The sequence below is a fragment of the Lathamus discolor genome, chromosome 13 (genome assembly GCF_037157495.1).
Source record: "Lathamus discolor isolate bLatDis1 chromosome 13, bLatDis1.hap1, whole genome shotgun sequence".
In the NCBI taxonomy this organism is placed as follows: Eukaryota; Metazoa; Chordata; class Aves; order Psittaciformes; family Psittacidae; genus Lathamus; species Lathamus discolor.
The window spans coordinates 3,339,026-3,357,246 of NC_088896.1; the positions used below are offsets into that span (position 1 = coordinate 3,339,026).

The 18,221-nt window shown below is 50.9% G+C and overlaps 1 protein-coding gene across 6 annotated transcripts in view; it reads right to left on the reverse strand.

The window, feature by feature from the left end:
* Positions 1-3,134: 3,134 nt before the first annotated feature.
* The window catches only part of ST6GALNAC1 (ST6 N-acetylgalactosaminide alpha-2,6-sialyltransferase 1), a 29,134-nt gene continuing 14,047 nt past the window's right edge, over positions 3,135-18,221 (reverse strand). For 4 of the 6 annotated variants that reach the window (XM_065694128.1, XM_065694127.1, XM_065694125.1 and 1 more), the window contains 9 exons: positions 12,993-13,629; positions 7,932-8,100; positions 7,579-7,750; positions 7,097-7,235; positions 6,608-6,711; positions 5,980-6,069; positions 4,698-4,797; positions 4,194-4,310; positions 3,135-3,539 (listed from right to left, as the gene is read on the reverse strand). In XM_065694128.1, coding sequence (XP_065550200.1) covers positions 3,483-3,539; positions 4,194-4,310; positions 4,698-4,797; positions 5,980-6,069; positions 6,608-6,711; positions 7,097-7,235; positions 7,579-7,750; positions 7,932-8,100; positions 12,993-13,484 — 1,440 coding nt within the window. In that variant the 5' untranslated portion in view covers positions 13,485-13,629 and the 3' untranslated portion in view covers positions 3,135-3,482. Of the gene's footprint in view, positions 4,311-4,697; positions 4,798-5,979; positions 6,070-6,607; positions 6,712-7,096; positions 7,236-7,578; positions 7,751-7,931; positions 8,101-12,992; positions 13,630-18,221 lie in introns of all 6 variants that reach the window. The other 2 variants (XR_010615855.1, XM_065694130.1) reach the window with 2 other exon arrangements.

The window sequence follows — 18,221 nt, forward strand, 5'->3', positions numbered from 1 at the left end:
CTTTACCAGCCCGAGGGCCAGGTCAGGCTGAGCTGGGAAAGCCTCACAGCACTCAGGGTGCTGCTGCTCAGCCTGGCAGAGGAGCCCCGGACAGCCCCGGGGCAGGGGCATCGGGGGCTGCTGCACGCTGGGAGCGAGGGGAGGTGCTCTGAGGTCACCTGGGGCTTTTTGCACAACAAGGCCATGGGCTGCTCCTTTATCTTGCTCTGCCGCCGCTATCATCAACCGTTTTTCTGGTCTGACTGCATTTCCCTGCTGCCACATCCCCAACAAAGGGAGAAGGTCGACAAGGGGAGCGAGGAGGGCGAATGAACCCCCCACCCTGCCCCAAACATCTCTGGAGAACATAAACAGGGTTATCCGTGACCTGGAGCAGGCAGAGCCCCACAGCACCCAGTCAGCCACGGCTGCTCCAGAGCGATGCACCCGCTCCATGCTGGCGCCCAGCTCTGCCTGCCCTCTGTCATGGTGCCTTACCTGGGAAGGAGCAAGGAGGGACAATCTGGATGTGCCACCATGGCACAAGGCTGTCTCTGAGCCCTGTCTCTGGCGCCAGGCAGGGTTTGGTGGTGCCTGCCAGCGCTAGCAGCCAGCCCAAGCCCTAGCACACGGTGTCCCCACGCCTGGTCAGCCCAACCCTGCTCTTACGTGTCCCCAGGGTGCATCCTGGTCCCCCAGCCCAGCAAGTCCCCATCCGCTTCCTCCTGCTCTGGCCCCAGCCACAGAGCTACGTGCCTGTGCCCATGCAGCAGGATACGGTCCCTGCATCTGCCAGCAGTGAGCAGTCCCAGCACACAAAGGGAAGAGGTGGAACCAAACACAAGCTCTGCCAGGAAGGTGACACCATGAGAGCTCCTGGTGACCAGTGCATCTGGGCCCCACAACAGGGGGTATTTAGAGGCTGTTACCTCCTGGGGAGCCCCGAGAGGAGCCGGGCACGTCTGCAACAGCCCTCGCAGTACTCGCCAACAGCTTCCCAGGACTGATGCAACAGCAGATTCCAGGCACCAGGTATCGTGCCCACACATGAGGAGGAGCCGCTGTGTCCGAGGCACCTCTCATGATGTCAGATCCCACCGCTGGTCCCTCCACCTGTGCTGCCTTCAGCACCACATCACATTGCACAAGCCGAGGCTCACCTTTGCAGCTGTAAGAGTGGCATTTGTGGGCACCAAACTCCTCCTGTGCATGTCCCTGCATACCCCAAGTTGTCAAGTGGCCATAATGCTATGGGCAGGCAGGGGTTATAAAGTGAAGGACACCAGGTGACAAGGGTGTGATGCAGTGTGGGCAGTGCAGGGCTGCGACAGCGCTGGGACACGGCCTGTGCCAAACCTGGATGTGCCAGATGGAGCAGGATGCTGACCGGTCCTGAACTGGAGCTGCCACCTGGTGGCACTGGGCAATGCTGCCTGCCAGCCACATGGGCCTGCCTGGGGACATTTGGGGTGGCCCTGAACCATGGCACTGCCTCTGTTCAGCTGCCCGGAGGAGGCTGGGGCTGGTCTGGCATTGCTGCATTGCTGGGACACTCACCCCATCCTGAAGCCCGGCTCTGTCCAAGGCTGCTCCAGCTCTTGCTGCTCTCCATAGGTTCTGCTGCACTGGTTTGTGCCAGGCCAGAAGCTGGCTGGGAAATGCCACCTCCAAAGCCCCTCGACTTCCCGTGGCTGCTTAGGACCTGCTGCTGCTGCAGAGGGGTGGCTCTGGTGGACTTGTGCTCCATGGGATGTGTACCCATGTGTGCCATGTCAGCCCATGGTGGGACAGGATGCCATCCCCAGAGCCTCCTTGCCCACTGTGATCCCTCTGCTCGGCAGGACTCAGCCCCATTCTCATCCCACTTCCCAGAGGAGACAGAAACAAAAGAGAAGGAGGGGGAAGGGCCTAAGAGAAACTTCTTCCAACTTCTGGTGAAGAGAAAAGCCCCATTCAGGCAGGAAGAACAGTGTGGAGCTGGTCACTAAGCAACCCACAGCAATGTGGCTCAGCCCAGCCAAGGAGTGCCGCAGGGCCTGGGGACAGGGGACATCAGCCACCACGAGGGGCTGAGACTCCCAATGCTCCTGGGAGCAGGAGGTTGTCCTCAGTGGGCTGCCCAGCCTCCATCAGGCTCCCCCTTCACAGGGAGGCTCTTTGCTCCTCAGGTCTGCTCCAAACCCTGTGGTTCCCCATGGATCTGGGGTTCACATGGGGCTACATCCACCATTCCCAACAGAAGCACAGCGCATTCCAGATAACTCCCTGCTCCCACGGTCACTGCAGGGCTTGTATGGGCAGAGCAGCTAAACACAGGCTACACCCTCTCCCAGATAAACTCAATTCTTCATGTAGATTATCAATGGGGGGGGTTGTCCTTTGCAAACAAGTTTAGTGAGACATGAGAAACTGCCTGGCCTCTCTGCAGCACAGGGGATAAAGGGAGAAAGGAATCGAGGCCTGACAAACCCTGCTGACAAGCCCTGCCCAACTGCCTCTAGGAGCCCAGGGGTCCCCGGAGACACTGCTGCCCCTGGCAGGATGCTGCAGGAAAGGAAAACCACTCACAGCCAGAGCAGGTCCACTGGGACCAGCCAATGTGCAGCTGGTCCAGTGCAGGGCCTGAAGAGCCCAAGGAGCTGCACTGGACCTGCCTGGACACTGGGAGGGGTTTTTGCCTGCATGGTATCATAGGAAACATCACAGAGCCACACAGAATCCCAGCATCATCAGGGCTGGAGGGGACCTACGGAGATCATCCAGTGCAACCGCCTGCCAGGGCAAGGCCACCCAGAGCAGGTCACACAGGAACGTGTGCAGGCAGGTTTGGAACGTCTGCAGAGACTTCACACCCCCCGTCAGCCTGTCCTGCGTGCATTTGTCTCCAGCATCTGATGTGCTCACAGAACAGTTGCTGGGACAAGGACAAACTTGCCAGGTTTACCCACTTCCTCAGGAGGTGTTTGGCTAGCGCTGATCCCTGTCCTGGGATAGCAAGGGGAACAAGGGGGGGATGCTCAGGTATATCCACACAAGCTGCAGAGGCATTAACACTCAGTCCTGCCCTTTCCTGGCTTCATCCTCCATTCTCTCAGCCTTTAAGCACCAGCTCTGGACACACTGAATAACACAAGCCACAGGGCTACAAGGAAAAATCAGTTTGGCCCAAGTAGTACCATTTATTTTGTCTGCACAAGCCCTTTCAGAAGCCAACTTGCTGCAGCTTTGCTGACTGCAACTGGGCTACTCTCAGGATGATGGGAACAGGCTCTCCCGGCAGCAGCAAGAATGGACAGCATCCGTGCTTGGACTTGGAGAGCTCCTACCTCTCCTGGCAGAAGGACAAACACAGTGCTCCCTGCACAGCTGGGAGCCAAGTGTGCCAAAGCCCAGCCAAGCAAGGACTTGGCACATCAGGACCCAAAATTCCCATGTTCTGCAGATAGGGAAGGCCCAGAGCAAGAGGCACCAGGTCTGGCATCCTGCTGCACAAGGGAGAGCATTTACCTGCTCTGGAGCTGATGGGGGTGCTCCTTTGGAGGAGTCATCATGAAGCCACACTGCAAAGCAGAAGTGAAACGCATCCTCTCTCAGATTAGTCACTTGGAAGTATCCATCCATCCTTTCTATCTGCATGGAGTGAGAGCAGCACTCCAGGAATTAAGTCAACCTGAGACAGGATCTGTGCATCCACTGGCTGCTGAGGGAGCTTGCTTAGACAATACACCCAGCTCCAAGACAGGCACCACTCATGGAGAGGATCATCCAGAACAGAAGTAGCCCCAGCCTGAGGAGCATCTCCTTGCAAACAGGGAAAACCTCGACGAAGATGCATTCTATGACTATGACACTAGACCATATACTACCCAGATCCACCCTGGAATCTTCTCTCCCAATACCAGGGCCTACAACCATCAGCAACAGTCCTGCAGCACAGCCAGCTGGGACTTCTTTGGTGGTGTGCTGCATTTTCTTGCTGTTCTCCTGGTCTGCAGCATTTGCTCATTTGTAGAAGCATTGTGAGAGAACAGAGGTGCTGAAGGAGACAAGTATCTTTGTGGGCATGAAATGTGCCTGGAAGCCCAGACCTAACCTTGGTGGTCCTCTTCTATTCTCAGAGAGGTGGTAAGATTCCCCAGGCAATGGCCCTTACCACACAATCAGGATCTCTGGTAAAGCTTCATGATGTTCTCATCGTGAAGCTTTTTCCACACCTGCTTCTCCAGGTTGAAGTCATGGTTGGTGTAGAAAACCAGACGTTTCCAGTCCTTGTCATAGTAGTGATCCGAGTACTTCTCGTGCCCCTCCGTGATGTAGCCATAGGCACTCACCTGGGAAAGACAGAGGGCTCACTGAGGAGAGGCAGCCAGTGGAGTACAGGACACAGCTCCAAATGGAGAGGGAGCACAGGACAGGTGTCATTCGGGGCTCCTCTGGGTGATGCTGCATGGGGGATCCAGAAGGACCAGACTACAAACACTGGCTCCAGAGAGCCTGCTGTCCTCTCCCTAGGATGCAGGGTGGCTCTCAGCAGCCTTCACATCCCCTGTGTGAACTATCTTGGGGCTGTTTCTCTTCAATCTGCTCCTCCACAGCTGACAAGAACCTATATACTCTCAAGGCACGTGGTAAGCAGGGTTGGAGCCACCCCTGCTCTACCCTGTTCTCCTGCCTCCCCTTCCAGACAGCACTGAGTGCAAGAATCACCGTGCCCTTACCTGATCACAGAGGTGGAGGGCAGTCAGCAGCAGGAAGGCCCCTGTTGTGGGTCTGTAGAGCCTCCAGTAGGGCTTTTCCAGAGTTTTAGATTTCAAAAACCTGCAGCAGGAGAGCAGAAAGCACAGAGCAGTTGCTGGGGGTGGTGGCTCAAGCCAAGCACATCTCGTCCCCTTGTGTGGCTTCTTCCCTCCCTGCAGCACTGTGGGGCCATACAAGGCATTTCAGACAAGGCCACATGTGTGGGTACTGCTGCATGGGCAGTAAAGCACAAGGCCAGCCTAGAATTCTCCATCACCTGCACTGCAACCTAAGCCCTGCTCTGCCCCAGCTTTATGGAAGTGGTAGGTCTTGGGGCAGTGGGGATAAAGAGGGGGATTAAAGGATCTGGTATTTCCAAGCCCATTCTTAAATCTGTCTTTTGCCTTGCAGTACAGAAGAGGCTTTGAGGCTCACTAATATACCCTGCTCCCCATCCACACTGAGGGGTGAAACAAGGCATAGGAAAAGTGCAGAGGCAGGTCACGAATCCTACTAGGAGCTCTGCTGGTTTATGCCAGCAGTTTAGGAAGGTAGGAGTCCACACCAAGGCAAAAATAGCATTAGAGTGCTCTTGGCCTTGGAAAGGAAAGCAGGGAGGTGCAAGCCATCTGGCACCACATTTGTCTTCTCTCAGAGAAGGCAGAGCAGCTCTAAAGGAGACTGAAGAGTAAACACAGCCAAAGCAGGGCACCACAGGAGCTCTTCCTGCATCTCTTGGTCACGTGCGGCCCACGATTGGCAGATCTTCCAGGAGCCTTGTGAAAAGGCTTAGAGATGCAAACAACAGCCAGGGCAGGCAAATGGGATACTGAGGAAGTGTCTGTTACGGTGTCTGAGGGCACAACCAACCTCCCAAGTCAAGAACAGATCTCAGAAGAGCTCTTACAGAGCCTTCCTCCAAGGTGCTTGAGCACTGGGGAACAGGAAAGGTTGGTCCTGAATTCTGGCACTTTAGCAACACTTCCCACACCTGAAGTTTCCATTTGCATCAATTTTGGGATGCAGAAAGCTGAGCTATCTTATGGCTGTTGCTTCTCCAGATCCTGTATGTCTACCCACTACTAACACCCCACTGCAGCACCACAGAGAACTCTACCTGACTGCACCCTGGTGAAGCTCACCCCCAGCCTGCTGGGGTGGCTAAGCTGCAGTTTCATGGGAGTGAGCTGTCAGGAGAGAGCCCAGACATGGTGCTGGCCAGAAACAAAAAGCCAATGACAGAGCACATAACCCTCAGCTCACCTGTTCTTCATGTATCTGAGGAAATCAGGGTGAACCACCAGGTATCTGTCCATTGTGAAATCTTCCTCAAATCTCTCCCTGGGCCTCTGCCTAAGGACAAGAATGGGGAGACTCAGGACAAGCTCCTGTATCTCATCACAGCTGGAAAGCACCAGCCCTGATGCACTTGGTGATAACAGAAGAACCACAAACACTTCAGTTAGTCTATCATTTCCCAGATCATGACCAGGCCTCCACAACCAATGTGCATTGCAGAGGAAGAGATCAGGGAGAAGAGGCAAGAACAGAAGACAGGAATATCAAATGCATGTGTATGCACAGGCAAGAACTGGTGAAACCAGGCCTTCATCCACGAGTAGGCCACCATGTATGGACACCAGACCAGACGTGTTAATCCCAGAGGACCACAAAGCTTTCTCGAAGCTCTGACCACACATCACTGAAATCAGGGAAGGAGGTGTATTGGTTACAGCAGCGCTCAGAGGTGTGGAGAAGGAAGATAATTCTCCAGACATTAACCTGGCTTTGTCCTGGCCTGCACCTCAGCAGGGCTAAGCACTGTGGGGAGGAGAAGGGCACAACAGACAGCTCCACACTGAAGTGTAGAGGTGGGGTTAATTTGTTTTACCCATAGTGGTTCAAGAATCCTTTCCTGATGTTCTTGTTCAGCAGAAGAGCCTTCAGCCACTCGTAGTCTCTAGCTCCCTCCAGGAAGTGAATGTATCTGACATGCTAGGAAACAAGTGAGCATCACAAATGAGCACAAAATGAGCAGCACAAGAGATATCCCTTAAAAACAACAAGCAAGCAGGCATCCAGGCTCACTGAGCTTCTGAGACCCGCATCTTCAGTCTGCAGCTTTTAGCTATCCCACAGAAGCAGAATGGAGAAAACATCTAATGTGTAGCTACTTCCACAAGCCAAAAGGCTGGGGCAGGACTGACACAGGTTCCCACTGCACATACTCACTCAGAGCCACACCAGTGCAGGTTCCCACTGAGCTGAAGTGTTGGCTCAGCCCCTTTGCTCCTCATGCATGGCAAGATCAGAACTGAAGGCCAAAGGCTAACAGCATCCCATCAAAGCTGTGCATGCAGACAGCATGGATCTGACTTACTTTTCCCTGTGGGATGTTGCTGAAGCCTCTGTGTCCCAAGATCTGGAGAGAGGACACCAGGGAGTAGGCTGTGAATCCATAAAAGGAGGTTTTTGTTCCCACATCTTTTTCGTAACCTTTGATCACAGCCCCACTCACCCTAGCCAAGGGAATCAAACAGAGAGGCTGAGTCAGCAGGTGAGCAAACCCTTGCATCCATGTTCCTAACAGGAAAAGACAGCATCAGTCTGGAATAAGAGACTATTAGGCCCACTTTGAACTACACCTCTTGAGCTGAAGGAGCGCCCCTGCTTTAGAGATGGCTCCTTATGGCTCATCTGTGAATCCCAGGCTCTTCCTCTGTGTTTAGGAACTTTCCAATTCCTTTTTGGTTTTTCATCAGTCATGCTGGCACCTGAGACTCAGTGAAGTTATCCAGCTGCAGTTATCTGCTAGCCACAATAACCCGGCTATGTATCTTCTAAGAAGGAAGCCTGCCTTACCGGAAGACGTACTGATGGGAGTCAATCTCCTGGCCCATCCCGGAGTTATTCAGTATTCCTCCATTCCCCACAACAGCACAGCTGATACATGTTGGCTTGCTGCTGGTGCTGTTGGCCAGGAGCAGCTGCTGGTGGGGATTTGGGGGCAGCAGGGACATCACCTCCTTCACCACTAGGAAGCAAATGCGGTGGAGAGTTAGCATTAAGAACCCTCGGGATGGACATAGTGAAACCACAAGACCCACCTAACCTGATGCCTCTGACAGGGAGGTGCTGCAAACCTGCAGCTACTTGGCATAAGGTCCCTGTTGGGAGTTTGATGGTCCCATCCTGACATGTCCTGAGGGACTCACATGAATAATTCAGCTCCATGAAGCCATAGGGAGGCGCAAAATGCTCCAGGCGGTCCCATTCACTGTCACTGAAGTATCTCTTGTCTGTGAAGAGCATGATGTTGGGCAGGAAAAGATCTCGCAGCCAGTCAGACTTGGCAGCTTTGGCCTTCACTGATTCAGAGCAGGTCTTGAATAAACCAAAAAGAAAACAATAAGGACTGATTAGCAGGGAGCTGATGAAGCTGAGTGAGCACCCGTGCTTGTGGCACTGGGGTGAGGATGGGAAAGAAGTAGAGAAACTCCAGTGGTACATCACCCATTCCCCTCAGCGTTCCCATCACTGGGAACATGAGGCATAATTTCACCATTACATCAATATTTAGCTGGTGGAAAGTCACCAACAAGGAGCTAGAGTGACTCCAGGTCTCTGAGACTTCCCTCTTCAGAACAGCAGGCCTGTGATGCTCATGTTTTACTGGCTCTGGGCCTCACTAACTGATGCACATTAATATAACAGGTCTATCAGTATAATAGGTCTAACCTCAATACACCAAATAAAGCTAGCTGTCCCTGCTGGCAACATACACCTCAGGGCCCTGGCCTCAGAGCACATATAAGCAAACACAAGGAGGAACATGTGAGATCAAATCACCACTATCACTGCCTTTAAAGATAAGAGAAAGTGTGCAAACAACTTGTTCAGTGTCATAAATGAATCACAGAGAAGCGTGTGGCTGAGAAGGGAATCCCAGCCAGCTTCTCTATAACAAAAGGGTCTCACTGGAGCTGGCAGGAGTTAGGCTGTGAGTGCAGATGAAGAGCAATCAACTCCACTTTGTAACCTTTCTTAGACACCTTTCCTTAATAGATACTGCAATAGCTATTGAAAGACAAAGCAGGAGACCAAGTGGACTCCATGAACAGCTCAAATCCCCACCAATGGCCAGACTGCATTGCCTAAGCCTTGCTGTGTGCTCCACAGCTGACCTGGGTTCTCTGCTATGGGTGAGGATGACAATCTGGTGACAGCCTGAGGAGACAGCCCTCATTCTGCCTGTCACAACCGGAGTGCAATGAGAACATTGTGGAGGGTTGGCATCATTTCAATTGCAGCACATTTCACATCCAGAGACAGGGACATTCGCTTCCTACTCGAGCTGTACTTTGTACTGCCCAAAGCTTTGTACTTCTTGTGCCTCCACAGTTAGACTGGACCAATACCAGAGGAAGTAGGAAAAAGCCTGGTTGTGTAGGAAATGGAGGAGGTGGGGGTGCTTCTAGTCACTTCTCTCTGCAGAATTAGACATCAGGCTCGGGAGTGAGACCCAACACGTCTGGATCCACAGACTCACTAAAGACTCTTAGTGAAAGGTCCAAATCTTCTCTCTTCCATCCTGAGGAAGGGTTTCCCCCACTGCTCATCTGTTCTGCACACCGAGATGCTCTGCAGCCTCAGTGCTGGATGTTCTCCGCTGCCTGCTGTGAACTGCTGCCTCTCATTTCTCTGCCAGCTCCTGCTCTGCACTTCTGAGGTGGTTGCACGTGCTCTGCAGCTCATCAGATGTGAATCATAGAATCATAGAATAGTTAGGGTCGGAAAGGATCTTAAGATCATCTAGTTCCAACCCCCCTGCCATGGGAAGTGAAGACGGGAACATCTGGCAGTTGATGAGCAGGATCCTGGTGACCTAATCCCACTGTGTCTACGGGCATTAACGCTGGGCAGGAGGGGTGAGGTACTGTCTCGTGTGGCATACACACTCTTAGCCATGTAACTAACCCACTCCCATCTGTGGGTGCCTTGAGACCATGGGGAGCCCAGGAAGAAGGATGCACATCCTGCACCACAGACTGGATCATCTGCCAGTGACGCAGTGAGGCTGGGCCAGGTCACGAGCTCAGGTCTTTAACAGCCAAGTTCTGCACGTAACAGCCACAGATCTTTGGATAACAGAGGTGTCCCCAGAGAGCTGCTCCTCTCAAGAGGCTACATTGCAGCCATAAGCAGAGGAATGGCTTGCACTGCCAAAATGGGCAATGGGCAACAACATGAAAGCACCATAAGGGAGAGAGAACTCAAAAATGAAACATCAAACCAATAAAGTTCATAACAGCTCAGGGACCTGGGGGCTTCAGTCTGGAGAAGGCTCAGGGGGGACATGATGGCTCCCTACAAGTGCCTGACAGGAGGATGGAGCCAGGAGGGGCTGGGCTCTGCTCCCAAGGAACAAGGGATGGGACAAGAGGAACCGGCCTCAAGCTGCCTCAGGGCAGGTTTAGATGGAGCTGAGGAGCAATTCCTGCCCCAGAGGGTGCTCAGGCATTGGAACAGGCTGCCCAGGGCAGGGCTGCAGGCACCGGCCCTGCAAGTGCTCACACCCCGTGTAGACGAGGCCTCAGTGCCATGGGGCAGGGGTGGCCTTGGCAGGGCTGGGGAATGGCTGGACTGGGTGAGCTTAAAAGTCTTTTCCAACCTGGTTGATTCTGTAATTCCATGATCCACGTGTGTCCAGGGCACGCTGGGGTTGGGGAATGGGATTAAACCTTCAAGAGTAGCCCCTGCTCCACTGGGAGAGGTCTGAGCAGAACACCATGGTGCCTGCAGCCCTGACAGTCCCCTGATGCAACATCTACATTGCCCCCAATGCCACCACAGTAACACATGGCAATGCTGGAAGATGGTGGCACTGAGACTTTAAAAAGGCAAATGACTCATCTAAGACCACTGAGCTAGAACAGGCACTCCTGTCTTCTGCTCACCTGCCTACACCCTCTCTTCTCTCTGAGCACAAGCAGTGTGGAAAGGCCATTTACACACATGTATAAAGACCCTCCTCAGTCTAGAGAGGGCTACCTGCCTGTCCAAACCTTCCAGAAACAGGATTGCCAGGGAAAACTGCTCTGGGTAAGCATTACAAAGAATTGCCAGCATAAGATGGGGGACAGAGACAGTATTGTGTACCACAACCAGCCCCATCTGCTTGCTGAGAGCTTTGCTAGAGTTTACAACTTCCCCAGAGGCCCCTGTTCCTGGGCCTGAGTAATCATGAGATGCTCAGATTTCATTTTAAATTAGTTCCAAATCCTCATAACTGCAAAGGAAAGATCAAAACTATGGTCAGAATAAGAGTTCAGTGCAAACCCAGAGCAGAAAACAGGCTTTCAATTCCATGGCTGTTAGGACAACCTGATGGTGGGCACCACACTTACTTTTGGAAGCTCACATCAGTAACACAACCTACACAGGCAGAGGTGATCCCATGAACAGAACAGCACTTCCAACAAACAGGATCTGTAAAGAAACTTGAAAGCTGTAGTTGTGCGAGTGCTACTTGACAGGTACAACTATCATTTGAGGTTGTTTTACCTCTGCTGTGCTGCCCAAGCCTTCAGGAACAAAGAGGAGCAAAGCAAGACTTGCTGAATGCCATATCTCATCTGAATTACTTGCCCTGTGGTGACGATGATTCAACGCATCAAGAAAACCCCAAATAGGAACCCAACATACTGGGACCATCTGAGTTGTGGAGCTCCGGACAGGGAAAGAATCTGCCTGCTCACTATGGGTGCCTACATATGGGATGGAAGAGGTGAATTGCAACAGCTGAGACTCTCCTCTTGTTGATAGTAAACCACAAGAACAGTAAAAAAAGTTACTTTTTAACCATCATTTCTCCATGTGGCACACCTACACATAGTTGAATTTTTGCCAATATTGACAGAAAAACATTGAAAATGGGAACATTCCCCACCCTACTGTCTCCAAAGCAGGCAGGTACATGCTTACCAAGCCTCATCTCACCCTTTTTCTTTGACCTGACCTTAAGTTTGACTTCAATACAAGTGACTAACAAAGCCTCCTGTGTCCCTGCTCACCATCACTGCCAGCATCATTATTCACAGCCCAGCCTAGCACAAGCGTCACTGCTGCCCCTCTGCTGCCAAAGCTTGTGACTTGCTTTGGTATGTATGTGCTTGGGTGAACAGGCGCAGGGGGACATTCCTACTCCTGTTCCCTCACCGTGACCCTGCTTGTTTTCTTTAGCTGGGTGGCATAAACCAAAGATCAAGGCACTAAAGAACTTCTTCCTGATACCCAACCTGAACTTCCCCTGTTTCAGCTTGAACCCATCACCCCTTGTTCTATCGCTACAGTCCCTGATGAAGAGTCCCTCTCCGGCATCCTTGTAGCTCCCTTCAGACACTGGAAGCTGCTCTGAGGTCTCCACGCAGCTTCTCTTCTCCAGGCTGAACAGCCCCAGTGTTCTCACCCTGTCTCCATACAGGAGGTGCTCCAGTCCCTGATCATCCTCGTGGCCTCCTCTGGACTTGCTCCAACAGCTCCATGCAGTGCTCCAAGTGGGGTCTCACAAGAGCAGAGAAGAGGGGCAGGATCACCTTCTTTGACCTGCTGCTCATGCTCCGTTTGGTCTAGTGTGAGGTGCCTCTGCCTGTGACAGGGGGTTGGAACTGGATGATGTTAAAGCCCTTTCCAACCCGAACCATTCTATGGTTCTGTGAAATCTGAGGACTGTAAACTTGAGTCTTCATAGGAATGCAGATGTTCAGTTTCTCAGGTGAGAAATGGGACACCTCTAAGAACACTGTCATTCAGTGCCAGACACTTAACGCCTACCCATAGGCATCACAAGACTGTGACACAACTCCTCAGGGTGCCACATCACAGGGAACATCTCCTCTGCACTGTGTGCCTAAGCTCCCTCTGCCCTTACCAAAGCATCTAAGAGTGGGACCACCTTGTGGCACCTCTAGGACAGATGCATCTGATGCACCTGAGCTCCAAACAGGCCTGCTGAGGCTGACTTTCAAAGGAACCCATGGAAATGTGGGCAATTGCACTAAGTTCCCATACTGCAGGATGGTGGAGGACTGACCAGGCTGAGTCATACATATAAAGTCTCCCCCTCTGGGTTCAAACAGAATCTACATACCAGTGAGCTGACCTGCCAGCTCAGAGATCATCCTTGACTGCAATGGGCTCACATGCCCAGGGTAAAGCAGACAAGGAGGTCAACAGGAAGGCATCATTCCTGATGAACACATGGCCATCACACCTACCCATGGTGGAGATGAGCTGTCCAGCAGATACTGGTCCTCAAAATCCCACCGCGGCTCTGACTTGAAGTCAGCAGCCCTCAGCTGCTTCTTCTCTTTCACTGCAGCAGCCTGAGAAGCGGGTCTTACAGTTTCCACTGATGCAGGTGGTTCTTTTGGCTTTGTTTGGTCACTGGATGTGTTGTTTTGCTGAGCTCCCTTCACCCCAGAGGACAGTTTCACTGTTGCCTTCTCCTTGGCTCCCTCCATGCTGGGAAGTAGTTTCACTGTCATCTTTTCCGTGGACTCTTCCACCCCTGGGGCTGGTCTCACTGTTCTTTTCTCACTGTTTTCCTGCATCCTCAGGACTGTTTTCACTATTGTTTTCTTGATTCCCTCCAGCCCAGGGGCTGGTTTCACAGTCACATTCTCCTTGGCTTCTCCCACTCTGGCAACTGCTTCCATAATTTTCTTCTGCTCTTCCCTTCCTTCCCATCTTGGCGTCTTCTCTAGCATATCTTGTTTGAGCCTTGTGATGTCTTTCCCCAAAGACACCTTTAAAAAGCTCCTGGAATTCCCACTGTCAGGATAGTTTAAATCCTGTTGCTCCTGGGTGTCCACCTGCAGCGTATCTGGGGCACGTTGGAAAATGCTCAACTGCCTGAATGCAATCAAAGAAAAAGCAGACACATCACACACACCTTCCACGGACCACCAAACACCTTCCAGTCTTTTTCTGGCTCTTCACTCTGAGCCCCTCTCTGTATAACCACTGCATATGACCACCACACTGGGAGGACCTGCCCTCGCAGCTGTCATTTCTGTAGGATCCTGTATGAATTCAGCTTCATTTCCACTAAAATGTTCTTCAACTTCCCACACCATTCTAGCCTGAATACCACCTATCTCCCCACTAAGCAAGTCATCGAGGCTACACTCTCTTCAGCACTTGGCTCATGAAGCATCCACACTGGCAGAAGCTGCAAAGCAGCACAGAAGAGCTCTGCCCTGCACTGGGCAATGTCCCCAGAGCATTGCAGGACTGTTTTGGAGCTCCTGAGTTCAGGACATGGCACACACACCATGAAGGCAGCCATCTGGCTCTCTCTGCCAGCAGAGCCAAGTGCTTCAGTGACAGAGCATGAAGATCTTCCAGAATTCAGTAAAGGAAGTCTAACAAGAAGTGTTAAACTTGTTCCTTTACCATACATCAACTTCTTGAGCATTTGGGGTCGCAAGGCACCTTTCCCTCTCTTCCTCCCCCTCAGCCAGCTAAGGCAATGGCATCACACAGCACTTGTCAGGTACAAGTTTCAAGACACGCACTTTGAAGCTACTGAAATGCACTCTGAAGCTTAAAACTGTACAATATCTGCATTTCAGTGATTTCCTCTAATACCGCAGCTGCCCTGTTGCCTGATTCAGAGGCGCAGGCAGGTACAAGGATGCCACAGGAGTATACAGCTGCCAACAGCATAAGAGGCACCTGCAACAAGCCTGGGCTGAAACCCAGGATAAAATATCAGGCAGAAGTGATGGGGGTTTGTCCTAAACACTCATTTTTATCTGCACATGGCTGGAGGGTGGAACAGGAAAAAGGAAGGTGAACAATTGCTGCAGCTGAGCTTTTATACACAGCAAAGCTTTTCAGGATAGATCAGCAGAGCTATGGCAGGCTGATTTCACCCTTTGCATGACGGATTTGCTTCAGAGAGCTGTGGACTGCTTCTGAGGTGATAAATGGGGTGAGGGGGAGGCACCTCTGCAGACAGCAGGCTGCAGATAAGAGTTCAGGTGGTACAGCATTCACTGAAGTCATTAGGAAATGATCAACTAAGAGGCTTTTAAAACTCATTTTGTATGAGACGCATACTTGAACCTTTCCAATGGGATTTCTGGAAAAAAGATGCTGTGTCAATCGCCTATCAGCTCTTCCTACATCTCCCCTATAATCATAAGCCACTTTCAAGCAAGTCTGCAGCAGTTGCTTTCTATCACAGTGCTTCATGTATAAACTTGTGTTGCTTTTTATAGTCTAAGAAGAGGAAAGGTTTTATATACACAGTCTAAGGAAAAGAGACATTTGGGAAGGTAGCACAGGCAGAGCTTAAATCCCTGCATGATTTGCTGTTGTAGTTTTAAGATGATGTTTAAAATGATGGTGAAATGAAAGGGCAGAGAACCAATGAAACAGGACAGCATGAGAAGCTACCCCCAGTCCAGACTTTGTGCTGCCTCACAGGGCACAGGTTTCATCCCACCTCTATTACACTTTAATTACAAACACTGTGCCAAACGTAGAGACCAAAGTGTAAAACCAAGGGCCCATCACATCCTGCAGGCAGACCCACATGGCTACACAGGACCCTGCTCTCCTGACTAGCATTTTCCATTCAAATGGTCAAAGCAGCTCATCAAATTCCAGAGTCCAGCTGGCAAACAACTGCAGCAGCTCAATGACATTTCCTGTCATTTTCCTCTCCATTTACAAAGCCTGAGGACAAATAGAGGATAAAGCCATAAAAATGCTGCTTTGTGTTTTCTACCTTACATACAAAGGCATGGAAACAGAACTGACCCACAGATAACCACATACAGCTCAACACTTAGTTGTGTTTGATTTAACTTGCCAAAATAAGGACAAAATAAGGACATTTCCTCTCTCTGAAAGTATGGCAAAATGAAATGGCTTCATGAATGGGCACGGCGTGACAGCTCTTGTCCCAGCTCTGCCACTGATGGACTTCGTAGCAAGTCACTTCTTTACATCTCCTTCTCTCTTTCCCCCCCCATCTCCCCTGTGCAGATTCTGACCTCTCCAAATCACAGAATCATAGAATGGTTAGGATTAGAAAGGACCTTACGATCATCCAGCTGTCCTCAATATGTAGTCTCAAGTTGCTGGGCTAAACTCATACCACCTACAGAACAGATGTAGGTACTCCCAGCCTCCCTCCTCAGCACTAGCCCTGATCTCCAGCTGAAAACTAACCCCACTAAGACAAGCCAGAGGAGCTCACAGGGAGAGCTGGGACCACATGAGGGCTGGTGGGGAGGCTGGTGCTTCCAATACACCGTTCAGAGCACCAGCACATGAGCCATGCCTGTGTAGGAAAAGCTCACATATCTGCTGTGATCATGAAAGGAACAGTGCTCCCTGCCAATGATGCTGGAGATGTTCTACTGCAGTCTACACTGCAATCCCCTCCACATCCAGTCTTGTAGAATTTACTTGACCACTTATATAAAGAATACTATAGATACTGCTCATCTCTGCATGACATTGGTCTCCCATTATGCAGCATGTCTGTATTTGGCCAATATAGCCAAATATATTAGTATATAGCTAAACTTGCTATAAACCTGAAGGTATCCCACCAAATTCAACGTCCAGCAATGCAATCTGGACTAGGGCTGGATGAGGTTCTCTAGGAGCCACCAGGAAAAGCAAACACTGTGTAATGCCACAGTATGGAACCAAATCGCACTAGTAAAGCCAAAGCTGCTTTCTTTGACAGCTACAACAAGAAAACACGAACTAGTGGTCCAGCAGAAGAAAGGTTCTGACTGTAGACCTTGCAGCACTGTGCTCTGATTGAACTCAATGCGGTCTGCTAAAGCAAAGTGGTCATCTAATTCTGATCAGAAGTGCAAGTTTCAGGGTAAGAAGACACAGAGACAAAGCAAGTGAGCACAGTGCTCTCTCCAGAGAGCACATATCACAAGGAAGCTGGTCTCTTACCTGAAAATCCTTGTCTTTGACAAGCCAAACAAGGAATTGAAATTAGCAATGAAGATGCCAAGGTGCATTAGAACAATGAGCCAAATGAGGACTCTGGGACCTCTAGGAAGCCTTCTCCTGAAAAACCTCATGCTGAGATGCTGCAGAGCACCAGAGACTCTGCTGGTGCCCAGAGGTGCTGCCTGGGCAGTGCTTTCCAAAGGTGTGTTAAATGATGAGGCTGGTCTTCTCCCTGGATTTCCCTCCAACAACGTGCACACCCTCTCTCTCAACATTCCCAGACACTCTGCACACAGATGCAACTCCTCAGCCAAGACAGCAGCCTTGCACTGTTCCTGTCTATCACCCCAAGCTTATTGCAACAGAGTGGGGAAAGAAACTTTTCACTGCAAACAGTGGAATTCCCTACATTTTCCTCAGTGAGGTTGTTCTGGTGTATGAAGGAAAAACTTTAGCTTTAATCTGGTGGAAGCATCACTGGGAACATGTGTGAATTATAGAAGTAGCCATAGTTACAGTCCAAGAAACCAGCTTTCCTACCAGGAAAGCCCAAGGGCTCAGGAAAGATTCTAGGTATAACCGCAAAGAGATGGTCATTTTCTTCTTCATGCAGTAGCTACTTGTAGCTTCAATCCAGAATCAATCCCTGCCCCCTAAAGCTGATAGCTAGATGCACATCCATTTTAGCTTGTGATTGTTTTGAAATAAGTTGAAACCCTTGAAAATAGAACAGAAGAGTTTGTGTTTAAAGGCAGAACAGTGCTTGGGTAAAGCATTAGAGGACAGGGCTTAGAGTCAAGCAGTCTTCCCTCTCTAATAAAGCTGACCTGCCTTTAGGGCAACCGGAAAAGATTCAATCCAGCATTTCACTTGTCTGAAAAGTGCCAACTCCATCACAATCCACGTGTGCTATTGCTGACAAACTTGTTACACAGGCTGCCTGCAGCTCAGGTTCCCAAGCTGAATCTCTGCTCTGAGCAATGTGTACCCACAGCAGCAACACACCTTCTTCAGCAGCTCTTCTGTTTCAAGTCCCAGTCAAGCAGCCTCCAATACCAGCACTAAGACTGATCATTTACTTTTGGCATTGAACCATCCCATCATTTCACAGGGACCACTGAGTGCGCAGGAAATGACAGCTATGTCAGTTCACTGCTCAAATCACCTGCGTGGATTTGAGTGTGGCTAAGTGCTACATCACCCTGGAGGCTCCCACAGTACAGCCCCTTGGAATTCAACTGGTTTCAAAGGAGCATGTAACAGACCTGAATTTTTATTGCACATAAGATCGAAATACAGTTCAAGTGTCTTGTATCTGTGACTCATGCCATCATGGACAGACAGACAACTGCCTTCTACACTGCTGCCTTAGTGGAACCCTCGGCATTTGGCCTTTGTACAGTACAACCAGGTTTTGCCCATCAACTGTGTCAGTTAAACAAAGCTTCACTGATGCCACAGGCACATGAAATGCTCTAAGGGATTTGCATTATACTTTACTTGAGCCATGA